At 47.9% G+C, this 13,699-nt stretch overlaps 4 protein-coding genes across 4 annotated transcripts; 2 read left to right on the top strand and 2 right to left on the bottom strand.

The window, feature by feature from the left end:
- Positions 1-4,544: 4,544 nt before the first annotated feature.
- EI90DRAFT_2903207 (uncharacterized protein) lies at positions 4,545-5,423 on the bottom strand (the record flags this gene model as incomplete). The annotated part of the gene is made up of 2 exons (XM_039054128.1): positions 4,545-4,852; positions 4,955-5,423. Coding segments are annotated over 2 exons (777 nt in total), but the record flags the coding sequence as incomplete, so codon positions are not given.
- Positions 5,424-5,603: 180 nt separating this feature from the next.
- EI90DRAFT_3030726 (uncharacterized protein) lies at positions 5,604-6,583 on the top strand (the record flags this gene model as incomplete). The annotated part of the gene is made up of 2 exons (XM_039058253.1): positions 5,604-5,693; positions 5,954-6,583. Exon 2 carries the CDS (start codon positions 6,089-6,091, stop codon positions 6,578-6,580), a length of 492 nt encoding a protein of 163 aa, XP_038923374.1. The 5' UTR covers positions 5,604-5,693; positions 5,954-6,088.
- Positions 6,584-7,928: 1,345 nt separating this feature from the next.
- Positions 7,929-8,993, top strand: EI90DRAFT_3030720 (uncharacterized protein). Its single transcript, XM_039058252.1, has 5 exons — positions 7,929-8,098; positions 8,221-8,291; positions 8,343-8,374; positions 8,414-8,926; positions 8,965-8,993. The coding sequence occupies exons 1-4, from the start codon at positions 8,044-8,046 to the stop codon at positions 8,535-8,537; spliced, it is 282 nt and encodes a 93-aa protein (XP_038923373.1). The 5' UTR covers positions 7,929-8,043; the 3' UTR covers positions 8,538-8,926; positions 8,965-8,993.
- Positions 8,994-9,706: 713 nt separating this feature from the next.
- Positions 9,707-10,331, bottom strand: EI90DRAFT_3030718 (uncharacterized protein; the record flags this gene model as incomplete). Its single annotated transcript, XM_039058251.1, has 2 exons — positions 9,707-10,219; positions 10,257-10,331. 2 exons carry the CDS (start codon positions 10,329-10,331, stop codon positions 10,052-10,054), a joined length of 243 nt encoding a protein of 80 aa, XP_038923372.1. The 3' UTR covers positions 9,707-10,051.
- Between the last annotated feature and the right edge of the window lie 3,368 nt (positions 10,332-13,699).

Raw genomic sequence — 13,699 nt, 5'->3', positions numbered from 1 at the left:
GCATTGGGCATCTACCTTGTGGCAAAACAAAAACAAACTGTCCAGCCCCTTCCCAGTCCCCCTTGAATTTTATCCCTGATCTGCTCCCCTGCAACACGATTTGATAAAGCTGGCTGATCTGTGAAATGAATCTTTGCAGCATGTTGTGGCGCTGCCAACTCTATAAGTATTCTAGGCACGGTCTTCTTCCCCACCATTCTTAGTGATCTAAATACTTCAACCTACTTGAGCAGTATCAACCAAAAACGTACGCACACGGCCTTGTAAGAGCGGTACAGCAAAGTCACATCGTGGCTTGGTGAACGCGCGCGTTGGCACATGCTCATGATCTTCTGATGAATTGCCCGTATCGTGGCATCCGACCCAAGCTAGCGTCCAGTTGCGTCTGTCTGGGCATATTCTCGCCTGCTCTGCTTCGGTTCATGATTCATCAAACTGGTCGTCCACTTCGCTGCATTCAGCTCAACGAATCATTGGCTTGCTTTTCTGTGCAAAATGGATGTTGTTGGGGTAGATTGCCTTTCCCACGCAACGGCTGAGCACCGTATGCAACGGCGTTGCGGCCAGGAGGGATCATTGGGTGCAAGTAACCAGCCCTTATCACTAATACACTTGCGAAATGTGATTGACGCTGCGTGATATGGGAAGCGCGGCACTGGATGAACAACTTGGCGGTACAGCAAGTTGCACCGGGTTTGTACTTGGTGCATGTTCCTGACTTTTGCACGCACGCACGCCTCTGAATTTTGATGACAACAAACGAGTCTATTTGACTTTCTGGGCGCTAGTTTCAAAATACCAATATTGAATTATAGCCGTGGAGATCGGGGGATTGTTAACGCCATGAACCGTTGGTTGCTTTCTTTATATGTTGATCATGATTAATTCTACGTACGCTCGTTACATATATTACAAGCTCGTGATATTCCCATGTCAACCCGCGACCTTCGTTTTTAGCGCCGTGCTAACGGCTGTGCTGACGTCGGTGTAAGTTGGCCATGTTCGTACGTGCCTTGGCGTCTTCGCGGACTCACGCTTGGGATCTTTCTAATACATATCCACATCATATTTCGAATTCACTGCCACTGCAATCATCCCATCCATCTGATCGAGAAGCGATACTCGCCTTCGCTTCTACCTGTCTCTCCATCTATCTAGCTTACACATTGGTCCCTATACGATCTCCCTGTACGGTTACTGGGTGTATGCGGCTTACAGTTTTCACTAATACCATGTCTCAGGAGACTAGCAGTACTGCATCGCAAAAAAAGAAAAGAAACTTCAATTGCACCATTATTGCGCCATAATACAGCATCAAGAATTATTGTATTTTAAAAAGAAATACGAACGTTCGCAAAGGATTGATGATGCAAAACAGAAAGTAAAAAAAGTGCACGCCGTAGGATATTAAAAAAAAAAAAGGAATACGGTGGCACTTGCGCATCAAACTGCAAAACTGTGCCGGAGGAGCGAAACGGGAGAAAAATAAGGTCGTGAACTCGTTAATGTTCGTGATGTTCGTGATGAAAATCGACGGCGTCAAAGGCTCGTAAAGGAATTCAACGGATCGTCAGGCCTATTAAGCGCTTCTCTCCGCCCCCCCCCCGAGTTCGAGAGGCATTTCATTGATTGACGCTTGCAAAAACAAATATGGAATACGGCACCGATACCGACTCGGAGTAATAAAAAAAAAGGCCTAACCTAAGAGGAACTCTCCGCTCTCTCTTTTCGGTTCTAAACAAGAGAGAAATGTCATGATATGAATATTACGATGACAACACACACACCTTTTGCGTGGCGAGGTTGTTGTTGCTGGCTGCTGAACATAAACCTCGAAGGAAGAATGTAAAGATTATAAAGAGTATACGGATATGGTAATGGGTTGAGAAGGGGAAGACAGAGAGAGGGGCGATGAGAGATGATGCTGATGATGCATGATGACGACGGATCGACGACGCGATTGATGGAGATCATACGATGTGTGTGCGTGGTTCAGTGAACTCGCTTAATGGTGTTCGTCGGCAGCACTCGCAACCCGAGGAAATATCGCCTCCAATCGATTCTCCTCCCTCTCCTCACCGAAAAGAAAAAAAAATGGATCTAGAAGCTAACGTCAATTTTCGAGTTATCTTTTTTTTCTCTCTCTCCCAACTACTTACGTCTTTTTAGCAACGAAAAAAAAAAGCTCGAGAAGAATATGATCCGATAACTGCCGGACAAATATCGATCGCTTGGCAAGTTAAGGAATAGTAGAAAAAAAAAAAAGGACCGCAACGTCCAGATTGAACCCCCCCGTGCGCGGGCGCGCGCAATGTGCACGCATCATGATGCGCCCAGATAATCAGCTGAAACAAGTCTGTATCGGTACCTGAGTCAGCTTACAAGGGAAGATAAACATCATTATGGGACAAAAAACAAAGAAACGACATTTACCTTTTTTTCACATTGCAGGCCAACTAGCCACAGATTTACATCTTATAATGCCCGCCGTGCATAAGGAAAGAACAAGCTTCGCTTCGCCTCCCGTTCAGCCAATCGTGACTGGTACGTAAACCCCCCCTCCCCCCAAAGTCGTCCATGCGTCACCGATCCAAATTTGGCCAACCTGTGATCGCAAAAATCCAACCTACTCGATCGATCAGGAAGCATCCTCCCCAGCAACTACGGGCAGCCTCAGCAGCAGCAGCAGCAGCAGCAGTTAGTAGTACGTACTAGCAGCCGAAACTGACTGGAGCTTATGCATATGGTGTTGTCCGCTTAATGTGATATGGTGGTCATGCATGATGATGACGGCTACAATTGATGGGCAATAAGGAAAAGAGAAAAAAGAGAAAGGGAAGCCATCATCAGTGAGTCTTGTGAACGTGCGAGGAAATTAGGGACGAACGTACCACATTAATGGAAACGAAGCATCCCATGTGTGTGTGGGTGACAATGAACAAGCTCAAAGGGGGTTGAAACGCTCGACGCGATGAACATCCAAAGGGGGGGATATATAACTTTTTGCAGGGCTCGATTGGGAAGGGGAGGGGGAGGCGATCGCAATGTATGGGAACGACAAGCTTCGCTAAGGTCGGGGCGGTTCGGACTTTTTCGCATAGGAAGTTCGCACGGGCAACTGCAACGCAACGGATCGATGAAAACGAACGCACGGTTGGACAACGTTAGTTCATAAAAATATTACCACGAAAAAAAAAGATCAACACACACACACACATTACACACACGATATTTAGTATATATATATCCCATCTATCCTTAAGTCGTTGTCGCTGCGCTCTGAAGAAAAGAAAACAGGGAGAGAGAGAGAGTAGACCGACGATCTGCAAGAGCCAGGCAGAGAGATCGACGCCGAACGACTGAAGGAGAACGCAATGAGGCCACGTCCAAATTTCAAGCCAAGGGGAGGTACGAGCGCGTGCTTGGTGTGCGGATCAGCTATCGCTCCGTCACTGGGTATCGGGAAGAAAAAAACGGGCGAGAAATCCAGTTTATACACGAAACCCCCCAATAAGATTTTTGTTACACAGACAAGACAGACAAGATGGAACAATACTAGACATAAGTAGTAGTAGAGATGACGAGGAAGAAGCATAAGAGAAGGGAAAAGAGAAAAAAAAACGGACATTGGTAGGTAAACTTCTCCCATGGGGAAAAAACGCACGCCAAGGGGGTGGGGGGTAGGGAAAAACGACGATATAATTTGAGTTCAGACCAAAATAATACAGTCGATTTACACACAAGGGGAAAAGGTCGTGCGTTGTTTTTGCTGCGTCGCCATAGTTCAGGTCATCGCCGTCATCGGTGATGAGGGATAGAGTAGTGGAGGATTGGGGTCATGAATGTGTCCAGATATGGCGCTACAGCGATGATGAGATGAGACGGGTCTTGCAAAGGGGACGATCGGCGAGATCTAGCGAGCGAGCTTGCGGGAGAATGTGAGGGTCGTCAGGTTGCTCTACAGTCCGTCCGTCCGCGGAATATCCAAATCGGACACATACAGTAGCACTTACGGCGGAGCGGCCAGTTGGGGGGGATCCGGTATCACGTCAAAATCCAGCACGCCAAGAGTTGAGTCTGAAAGGAATAAAAAAAGAGGAAAAATAAAACGAGAAAGGAGAGATAGAACAACCAATGTGAAATGGATTGAAGGGTACAGAAGGCTTCGACGTTATGAAAGGCGCCTAGCCAGAAAGAGCGATAGTAAGGTTCTTTCCCACCGGAATTTCACCCGCAACCCTTGAGCCTCACCAGCACCAGGCACTAGAAGTCAAGGCTTTGCGAGAATCCCAGATGAGGAAAGCGAACTAAGCATTAGGGCTGGTCTAGATATTTATCTTAACAGATCTGTTGTGCAGTGCGTGAGTGAAAAGATGATGGGAGATCAATGAACATGCATGGGGTAGAGTGACATATCGGAGTGTGAAAATGTTGTGCGGGAGAATGATGAGGGTGTGCGGAGATGGATATCCTAGACGGCAATACCGAAGGATGCTACAGAATATGCAGAGATGAGCCTAGCGACGGCAACGTCGCATAAGCGTCTACCAAACCGCGGGGGCAGCGAAAGCGTAGTTGCTCGAGGAGGAAGTGTCAATGTGTCCCTTCTCCACAACACCGCCAGTGGCCATAGTCTTCGGTATCCCATGCGGATGGCTACCGACAACAACATGAGGCGCCGAGTCCTCACTGTTAGATGGCGTCGCAGGGGAAGTGGATGCGGGGGAAGATGTGTCGGAGTGAGATGGAGAACCGGGACCGTCTGGCGGCGAATCCGAGGAGGCACCCTTGAAAGGCGGACGCTGCTGGTAGAAGGGGACAGTGACGAACACGGTCGACTTGTGCGACGATGCTGACGGAGGCGGCGATATCGACGAAGCTGGAGGGATAATAGGCTGAGATGTCGACGAAGACGTCGAACTCGACGCTGCTTCTAAAGAGGTTGTACTCGAACCGAATTCACCCTGGACCTTGTTCGTAAACTGTTCGAGGTCGGTTTGGGGAACGTTCAACTGCCAATCGAGGTATCCACACATCTCCCTCTCCATCTGGTTGATCTCCCTGAGAGAAAACATACCCTGTCCTACCACGCACCATGACTTATTAGAGTAGGTGTCATCGCATATGACCTTGGAAGCGATCATGAATGCCGATATGAACAAACGGTGGCCAGAGGATCCACGGGCGGCTGGGAAACGAGCCTTGAGACGCTGTAGCAGAAAGAGGGAGGCGAAAGTGACGCTGGAAGGGAGACGGGTGCGGTGAAGAGCATAGGCTACAAAGTTGGCCAGTTTGGGGGAGGGGATAGGAGCGCCCGTGGAAGTGACAGCGTTGGAGGGGGGAGGGAGGTCGGGGCACGCAAAAAGGTGCGAGATGAATGCTGCCGACATCTTGGCAGTATCTTCGTGTCCATAAAATGGATCTGAGGACTGGAGGTAGATGTGAGAAATGGAGAATGATGGGATGGATAAGAGGAAGGAGGAGGGGGGAGAGGAAGGAGAAGATTGATGATGTTGAGTCAGCTACGCACCGAGGAAGACGGTATCTGCTTGGACGTCTGGTTGGGGCGTCTGCTTGGACTACCCCTACGCTGAGCAGCATCTGAAGGCATGATGGAGGGAAAAAGGTGGTGGAGAACGTTGATTGAAAGCGTTGAGGGCGTTGAGGGGAATGTTGATGAAGAAGAGACAAGCCTTATTATAAACAGTGAAAATAATAAAACAATTATTAGTAAAAAGAAATAAATGAAAGTAATTCAATCAATATTTTGATATAGAGGGATTGTGACTAGCCAATTTCCAACTATCGGACCAAAATAACAAAGATGCGGAATATAAACCCTTTTGGGAATAAATATATAGAACCGGTGAGATGAAAAAAAGAAAAAAGGGAAATAGTGAGAAAGAAAAAGAAAAAGGAATGAATTGAACTGAATGAAACAGGACACGCTCACCGCTTTTCTGTTTTGTTGTTTTCAATTCGAGACCTGAGCAACTGAGATGGAACTGCTAAGGGGCTAAACTCTCAGAACTGATGATAGGTAAGACGCGGAGAGGGGGGGAGAGAGGGTTGTTTTATCCAACGAGAAATGTTGACAGTGCCACCTCCGCCCTCTTTCAACCCATTCTCAACTTTATACCTGCCTTCTCGGATGACTAAGCCTCTTTGGACGGTCCTCTCCGAACTCCCCTTCCCCTCCCCGTTCTTCCCGTTCATAGTCATTATGGATCTACTATCATGCGCTACCATGCTCCACCCCTCGGCCAACACTGACACACACAACATCCTTCCCCGTCCTGCTCGCAAATTAATAATCATTCCCTTCCGTCCCGAACCATATGTTCTCATCATCCATGACCACCCACCTCTACCCGCAAACTTGACATTGCACATCCTTGTCATGCCCACACTAACAACAGGGTTTCCTTGTGTACCATACAATTACTCCCATAACTGTTCCCAGAATAATATCACCGGTTGCCCGTTCGCTGCGCACCCAAAGCATGTCCGTACCACCTGTGTCCTTGAGCCCCTGCAGTGCATGATTAATCGCTTCTCAGCTTGCAACGATCAACCGTGACCGTACGATCACGCGACCCTAACACACACAGCTAACCACAACCTAAAAGCCATACCCCGGTCGTACCACGTTTAACAAGCGCACGGCATACATACCCCTTCCAGTGTTCCATTCCCGATCACACTGGCCAACTAACTCATTGCAGCAGGGGGCCGCCGTCTCATTTACTTGTGCACCGCCATCTCGCTCCTTCCACCTTCTCCCTTCTAATTCGATCAACCACTACCACCATAACAACAAATTATGTAGTACCAACAGCAACAACGTACACGGCCCATCCCGTCGGGGGGACCCCCCCACCGTCCGGACGTAATTTCAATCCGAACATACGAACTGTCAGGGTGACAGCACTGCAAGTACTAGGCCGGTCGAACAGTTCATACACCACAGAAGCTAGTTCATAAGTCTAGAGTCCATCTCCGCATTATACCTCATTACTGTTCGTATTAACCGATAACACACATAGTAAGCTGCTACAAGAGGACCTGTTACGCACCGCTATCAAGTCCCAGCCACCAATTAATGCTCCTTGCTTGCCCGTGCCCCCACCGTCGATCCACTTGAGCCAGTACAGCACAAGCACCCAACTTGAACTTGACTTTACGCAATTCGCCTTCCTTTCAACCATCAATCTTGTAAGCTTTTAGACATCGCTAAACCGTGCAACTACAACGTCCGTACACGCTACAACCAAAACAAAAAATAAACATATATCAATTCCCTGATGAGACAAGTACTCGCATCGCCATCAGACGCGCGCAACAATGCAACCGCATGTCAAGTTACCCATATCCATACATGATCATACCCATTGTACAATATATGCGGCATAGTAGTGGGGGGGTGGCCGAATGCATGTTGTCTCCTCCGTGTGAACCAAACTCAATTTTCATATGTAAGCATCTTTTTGGCAACCAAACGCGGTATCTATACCGGATGGGGGCCACGCCTTTACCGCACCACAATCTCGAGGTGAGTGGCCGGGTTGTGCAGTCTATCTACTCCTGGCCCCTGACGCCGACCGAATTCCCATCCTCCCATGCTCCATCCCACCCATCCATTCTTTCTTTCTTTTTTTTCACCCGTTTGTTCACAATCAATACGATATCCATCACAGCTTGCCGACGCAACTAGTACATATGTATATATAATTCCCAAAAATGCCGCTCACCATTTCCTTACGCACTTTTGAGTGTTTCGAGTGTTGACTCGATCAAACAGCTTTGCAACCTAGATTCCCGACGTACGAAACATTAACCCAAACATGAATGATGATGAAATGTTCCTAATCCCCCTCCGAAGAAAAGAAAGAAAGATTAGATTTTCTTCCAAACCATCAACGCGTGTTTTTGCAATGTCACATATTTTTGCGGATGTTGTGGCGCCACTACTAAGCTGAGTGATTGACGAACTGATCGATGATCGTGGTTGTGCAGTAGTAGTACTGTCATGCGCACATTGCAATGCGCAAGCCCCCACGTTACTATATCGTACATGCGCTGTATGCATGCAGGCAAAGTTAAAAAGCCAACAGAGCAAAAGAGCAAAAGCAAAAAGCATACCAAGAGATAGAAGGTACTGGGGGGTTCCAAGATCTGTACTGAACGATCGATCCTGATGGACAAACGTACCGTCGTGAGGGGGACGTGCACGGTTACTCATGTCATCCGGCTGGGCCCCCAGCTATAAGCTGTGCATGCTCGTCATGTATGTACATCCATCATCCATATCCGTTCCGTATACGCATCAACTACATGCCTAGCAGCTAGCTGATGGGGGCTGGGGGAGGGGGGGGTCCAAAACATCTCCACATCTCCACATCTCCCAGCCCAGCCCATCCATCTCACCCTTGTGGCCAATCACACAAATCCAAACATCATCTTCCCTGTCCGCCCTGATCAATATCATGTTACAACTCCGCCAGATCGGATCCCCCGGGCTCCCCCTCCCCTACTAGCGCGCGCGCGCGCCATGGCTAAGCTAGTGTAGCATTAGCGCCAAGAGCCGCCTCAACATGCGTTCACATCATGGCGCTTCTTGTGACACGTATGTACAATGCATACCTACGTACATGCACTGCCCATAGCGCGGATCAAATCATATGCGTATGAATCTTTTCATCTCCGCTCCCCGGGGGAGTGGAGGAGGGGGAGAGGTTGGGTCGCCCCAACGATAATTATAAGCTGCTAAACTGGGACTAAACCGTCGCTACCTGCGCGCGCCCTTACCCAAATCGTATGCATAGTACATAAGTAGTTATGCCATGATGACATTTGAATGTACCTGTCACGCCCCATGCATGCCAATCTATTAATTCGAGTCATGGCCTAGCGCTTCCTCATATCTTATACTTACAAGGAACCATATGCATTGTATGCAACGATCCAATGTATGGCCAAAACTTTCCTTTCGAATGTACAATACTTAACTTATACCGCGCGCCCATTGCCATCGCCAGAAAGTCCAGATCCCCTCTTCTAATTCTTCTTCTCAGCCTTTCTTCTTCTTCTATGTCTATATCTTCAGTACTTTCCTCCAGCGATATTTGGCTGCATGATGGCGGTGGATCGATCCGAGATTCGAACGTGGCAGCACTTCCCCATTGCAATAATATTGAATATCGACATGGCTACAGCACTTTATAGCTAGATACCATTATTCCGGATCTGACATCCGATCTTATGCAGGATCCTGGGACCTTGCACTAGTATATAGTGTACTAGTCGCTCGATCAATGAAATCTTCCAGAATACCTCCGGCCCCTCCGATCGACCCTTCCATTAGGAGGATCCCCCCACTCACATAGTACGCTTCTTTTTCCCCGGGCCCCCAAGCTCCCTATCTAAAACCCTAATAATATTATTATTATATGCCCACACGTGTCCACACACGCGAGACGAATATTGTTTGTGAAAGAAAAAAAAACAACTCAAAAGATGTAAATGAGGATGGTTCTTCCTCGACAATGCGCAACGTCACTTTTCATTACTTATCGCAATATCAGTTACTATCGCCAGCCTGCATAACCTATGCAACATACATTTACTGCGGTATCCCTCCCCCTCCCCCCCAATTAAAAGGATGCCTGGCTTGATGATCATGCATGATGGTGAAGAATTATCTCCCATCCGTCGATTCGATTTGAAGTATCATGAACACGTTGTAATACTACGCGTATAATAATGATCATCCTTCCACGCAAAGGCAGCTGCGGTTGGGCGGTGGCGGGAGAGGATGCATACAGCTATGTAGTCGTGCTGCGCACGCGCACGCGTAAAAAATTAGGATTACGCTGTGCTATGGCCAAACCGTTGGAAAATTTTCTTAAAAATAAGATTCCCCATAACCATAGCTTTGCAGATGGGATCAAGTATTTGGGTAGATAGCAAGATGGTTGATTACATATTGACGCAGGGAAAGTAATATGTAGATGCAATCGCGTCGCGTCGGATACCAAAGCTATTATGATTATTATTTTTTTATGCGTTGCCTTTCCCCTAGACCGGAGTTTGTTACACTTGCTTGCAAATGCGCATCGCATCGCCGACTTGCGACGTGTTGGCTGTGGGGGGGGCAAACGGCAATCCTATGTGGAGGGTTGAATATATATATATATATTAACTTGCATGCCAGATCTAGCTGTGCACAGTGCGTGGGTACACGTTTGCATATCAACAAGGCGCCTATCAGCGGCTCGGGTGAGCAGAACGATGCCGGAAAAGGAGGCGAGGTGGGGGAGAGAGAGGATCATATGCATGTTTGCGTTTCGTCTCTATATATATATTACGGATCTTTTTTTTTTTTTTTTCCAATTGAATTTGCACAGCCATTCATTGACGGAGATTGAACCCTGCCGGCGGCCAAGCTGTCAAAAAAAAACGTACCATCTGGTCCGGCTGTGCCCCCCAACCCCTTTTTCTTCGGATTTTTTTGAACCTCTCCTCCGCCGTTGATTTGTAATCGTGTCCTTTTACATAAAGGTGAGAGAGAGGGCTTGACCAATTACTAATATCACTTCAAAACCATTTGTCTGTCTTGTTTACGCGCCTGCACGCGCACTTTACACTGCCGAAGTTCCACTTGAGCCAACCCCCCCCCCCCCCCGCTGCCGGCCGAGTCCCTCGGGTCCAGGGTCGGTTCGAATCGGTTATTGTTCAATATTATATTGTTCGTAAGTAAGCCCCCCACGCTAACACTCAACCGGGTAATATTCAAACCGACGGATGATATTGTACGATGAACCCCGCTCCGATGGCCCGCTCGGAGGTTGAACGCGTCACCGCGGCTATATGTAATTCTTCAACATGGCTCCATGCTCCAATGGGAAGAGTTTTAATCCAAATCCAATTGGTCCGATTAGATGACACCCCCCCCTGGACCCGTGCCCTTTCCTTCGGGCCATTCCGGCCGACGTCGCGCGTGTAATCAACAACTCGACATGTTGCAGCTTGTAGTTACTGGGAGATTACAGCCGTGTGAAAAACACACACCCCCACATTCTAAACATCCGCGACCAACTCCTCTTATCTTCCTGCAATCATGTGCTGTTGGGACACGGGGTCAACAACAGCCTCTCTCCACATTACAATATTATTTCGACTCCAGTGCACATGAATTCTATCCTTAGCATTCCCTTCCACATATGGTCAGTTCCACCATGATCATGCGGCTTGCTCGCCTACTACTACTTACTTACGCGCACGGTACCCAAACAGGAAGAAACACGGTCGAGGTAATTTAACATTGATACATAACATATCTGTCGTGCAGATACTTCGGCCAACTCCCCCCACTCAATACATGCACTCGTAAATTGGCGCTTCGGCTCGAGTACCATTGACGAATGAGCGGAAGTACGAAATCGTTACATTATCGAATTACCCCTTGTGTGGCATGGATAGGGTGCAAATCACCTATAGCCCCACCGTGACGGATGAGACCCATTTTCTTTCTTCAACATTGGGGGGTGGGGAGGAGGCTCCAAATTAACCGTACCACGGTGGAGCGTTATCATGGTGGAAACTGTTCAAACAACTGTTGTTCAAAATCGACTTGGCTACCTTTCGCCGAATTTTGCACATGTGACAACTCGTCTCGCGAAAAGTACGTGTTTATCGCAGTTGGGTGTTATGCACGAGATCTGAGCTAGCAGCTTTTGGCTCCCCCCCCCCCCCCTTCGCAACAAACTGCTAGCTACTGATTGCATGCTTTGAAAATGAACAGAATACACATGACGCTCCACATTTCTTGCATGCCTGAACACGGCAACCACGTTTTCCAGTTTGATCGAGAATCTTCTACTAGTTCTTTCGGCCCCCCCCCCCCTCGATTGCAACCCCGCGGATTTGCCTAGCTCGCGGAACGTTCTAGAATAAGTACGTCCGGCTGCAAATGTGGAATCGAGCACGTTGGTTTTCTTGCTTCAGTCTCGTCTGTCATGCATTCTAGAATGTCGGAGCACCATCCCCACTTTTGAAACTGAATCTCATGGCTGAAGCGAGGGGGGGGAAATCGTAGTAACATAGTAACATGTGTACACATCGATCAGTGAAGGTGTGAACAATCCATGACGAAAAAATTTCATATTCATGAGCGAGCCCCGCACGGATCCATCCAAGCTACTTCATCAAACGTCTTGAACCCCAACCTCCCCACCCCCCCCCTCGCCTCCCCCTAATCACACGTCCATACACAAATGTCATCCCGGGTCTTCTTACTGGACTAGTTAAAGTTCCGTTGTCCCACTAATGCTGTGTGGCTGGGCTGCATTGTTTCCCGCCAACAAACGATTTGAAATTCTCACTTTCATTTAATTTAACGTCGCGACATTACAATTTCAGTCTCCCTGGTGTGACGGTTCATAACGCCCTCCCCCTTCCTCCCTCCCCTTTTACGAGTCGATCGTGTTGCTCCTTTTCGTACGGATTAGGACACGGTTCATGAAGCGCTACAGTAGTAGTTGTTGTGTAAATAAGCTAGCTGCAGTTAAACCACTTAGATCCACTTATATCATAACAGATCGAAAACATTGTTGGGCCTTCCGTAACTGCTTGGGCTATGCAAATGTTCCCACTGTAGAACCCCCCCCCTTCCCCCAACGCCGACATTTGGTAATTACATAATCTGGGTTCGGATCCCAAGCCAATAACTAGGACTTTCCCTTCATCTGTTCCAAGATGGGTTAAGCTCGAATGCGCGGCATTGGCCTTTTACTGCCAGCCAAAGAAGGCGACTCACTCCATCCACTCGGTTGTCCACCGTCGATCGTACGCATAAATCTCGGGAAATCACGGGTCTTCCATGCATCTTCTCGGAATCCGATGCGAGTGGGTCGAAGCTACAGACGTTTCATGTATCGTGCCAGACTGTTCACATACGGACAGCAGATAGATGAACTCAAGAACGGACAATTAATGTCCAGAGATAGAAAGTAGGAGGAAAGGGGAAATGAAATGAAAAGGGTGAGGCTCCGTAGATATATTAAATGAAACGGATTGACAGTATGCATTTTTCGTGAGCATGGATGGAGCTAGTGTATGCGTGTTGTGATCATGATCTGCGGCTATGGCCGGGGCGAATAGCACAAAACGCGTGATTGTCGGCCTTGGTGACTGAGATTTTTTGATAAATCCCAACCGGTTGACGGGGACCGTTCGCGTTATTGTTATTGTCGTGCGATTCAAGGGAGGGATTGGAAAATGTACCAAGATGCTAGATGTGTGTGTGTGTGGCTTCGAAGCACAGGGTCAACACATTACTGTAGCCTCACTTCATCCAGTGATAGCCTATAGGTGAAACTGCCATGAAAGAAGCAACGTAACTAACTCCGAGAACGAACATCAAACTCGGGGATTTGCAAGATGAAAATCAAACGTGAAACGATGTCGGCCGGGCTCGTCCAACCATCTTGAGTGGGAACATGTTTGTTTTTTTGTTTTTTCATGCATGATTCCTTGTTCCATGAAGAAGCGAGAGCGGCTTGATATCATGTCCGATCCGAGTGAACCGTCGGCAGAGATTTGGGAACGTTGAACCAGTCAAATTCATCGCATTATATAATTATATGCACGCGAGACGAAGATCGCAAAAAAAAAAAAAAGTAACGGTGCCTGGCCGATT

Source organism: Cantharellus anzutake, assembly GCF_015039405.1.
Source record: "Cantharellus anzutake strain C23 chromosome Unknown EI90scaffold_2, whole genome shotgun sequence".
NCBI classification, from domain to species: Eukaryota; Fungi; Basidiomycota; class Agaricomycetes; order Cantharellales; family Hydnaceae; genus Cantharellus; species Cantharellus anzutake.
This window is presented reverse-complemented; position numbering and strand designations above follow the sequence as displayed.

What these genes read in the sequence shown, in the direction of transcription:
- EI90DRAFT_3030720 (XM_039058252.1), top strand. Translation starts at nt 8,044, where the DNA reads ATGCGCAAGCCCCCACGTTACTATATCGTACATGCGCTGTATGCATGC. An exon ending in TGTGCATGCTCGTCATGTAT is followed by an intron (nt 8,292 to 8,342) that starts GTACATCCATCA and finishes CTACATGCCTAG; the next exon opens with CAGCTAGCTGATGGGGGCTG. An exon ending in GGGGGCTGGGGGAGGGGGGG is followed by an intron (nt 8,375 to 8,413) that starts GTCCAAAACATC and finishes CTCCCAGCCCAG; the next exon opens with CCCATCCATCTCACCCTTGT.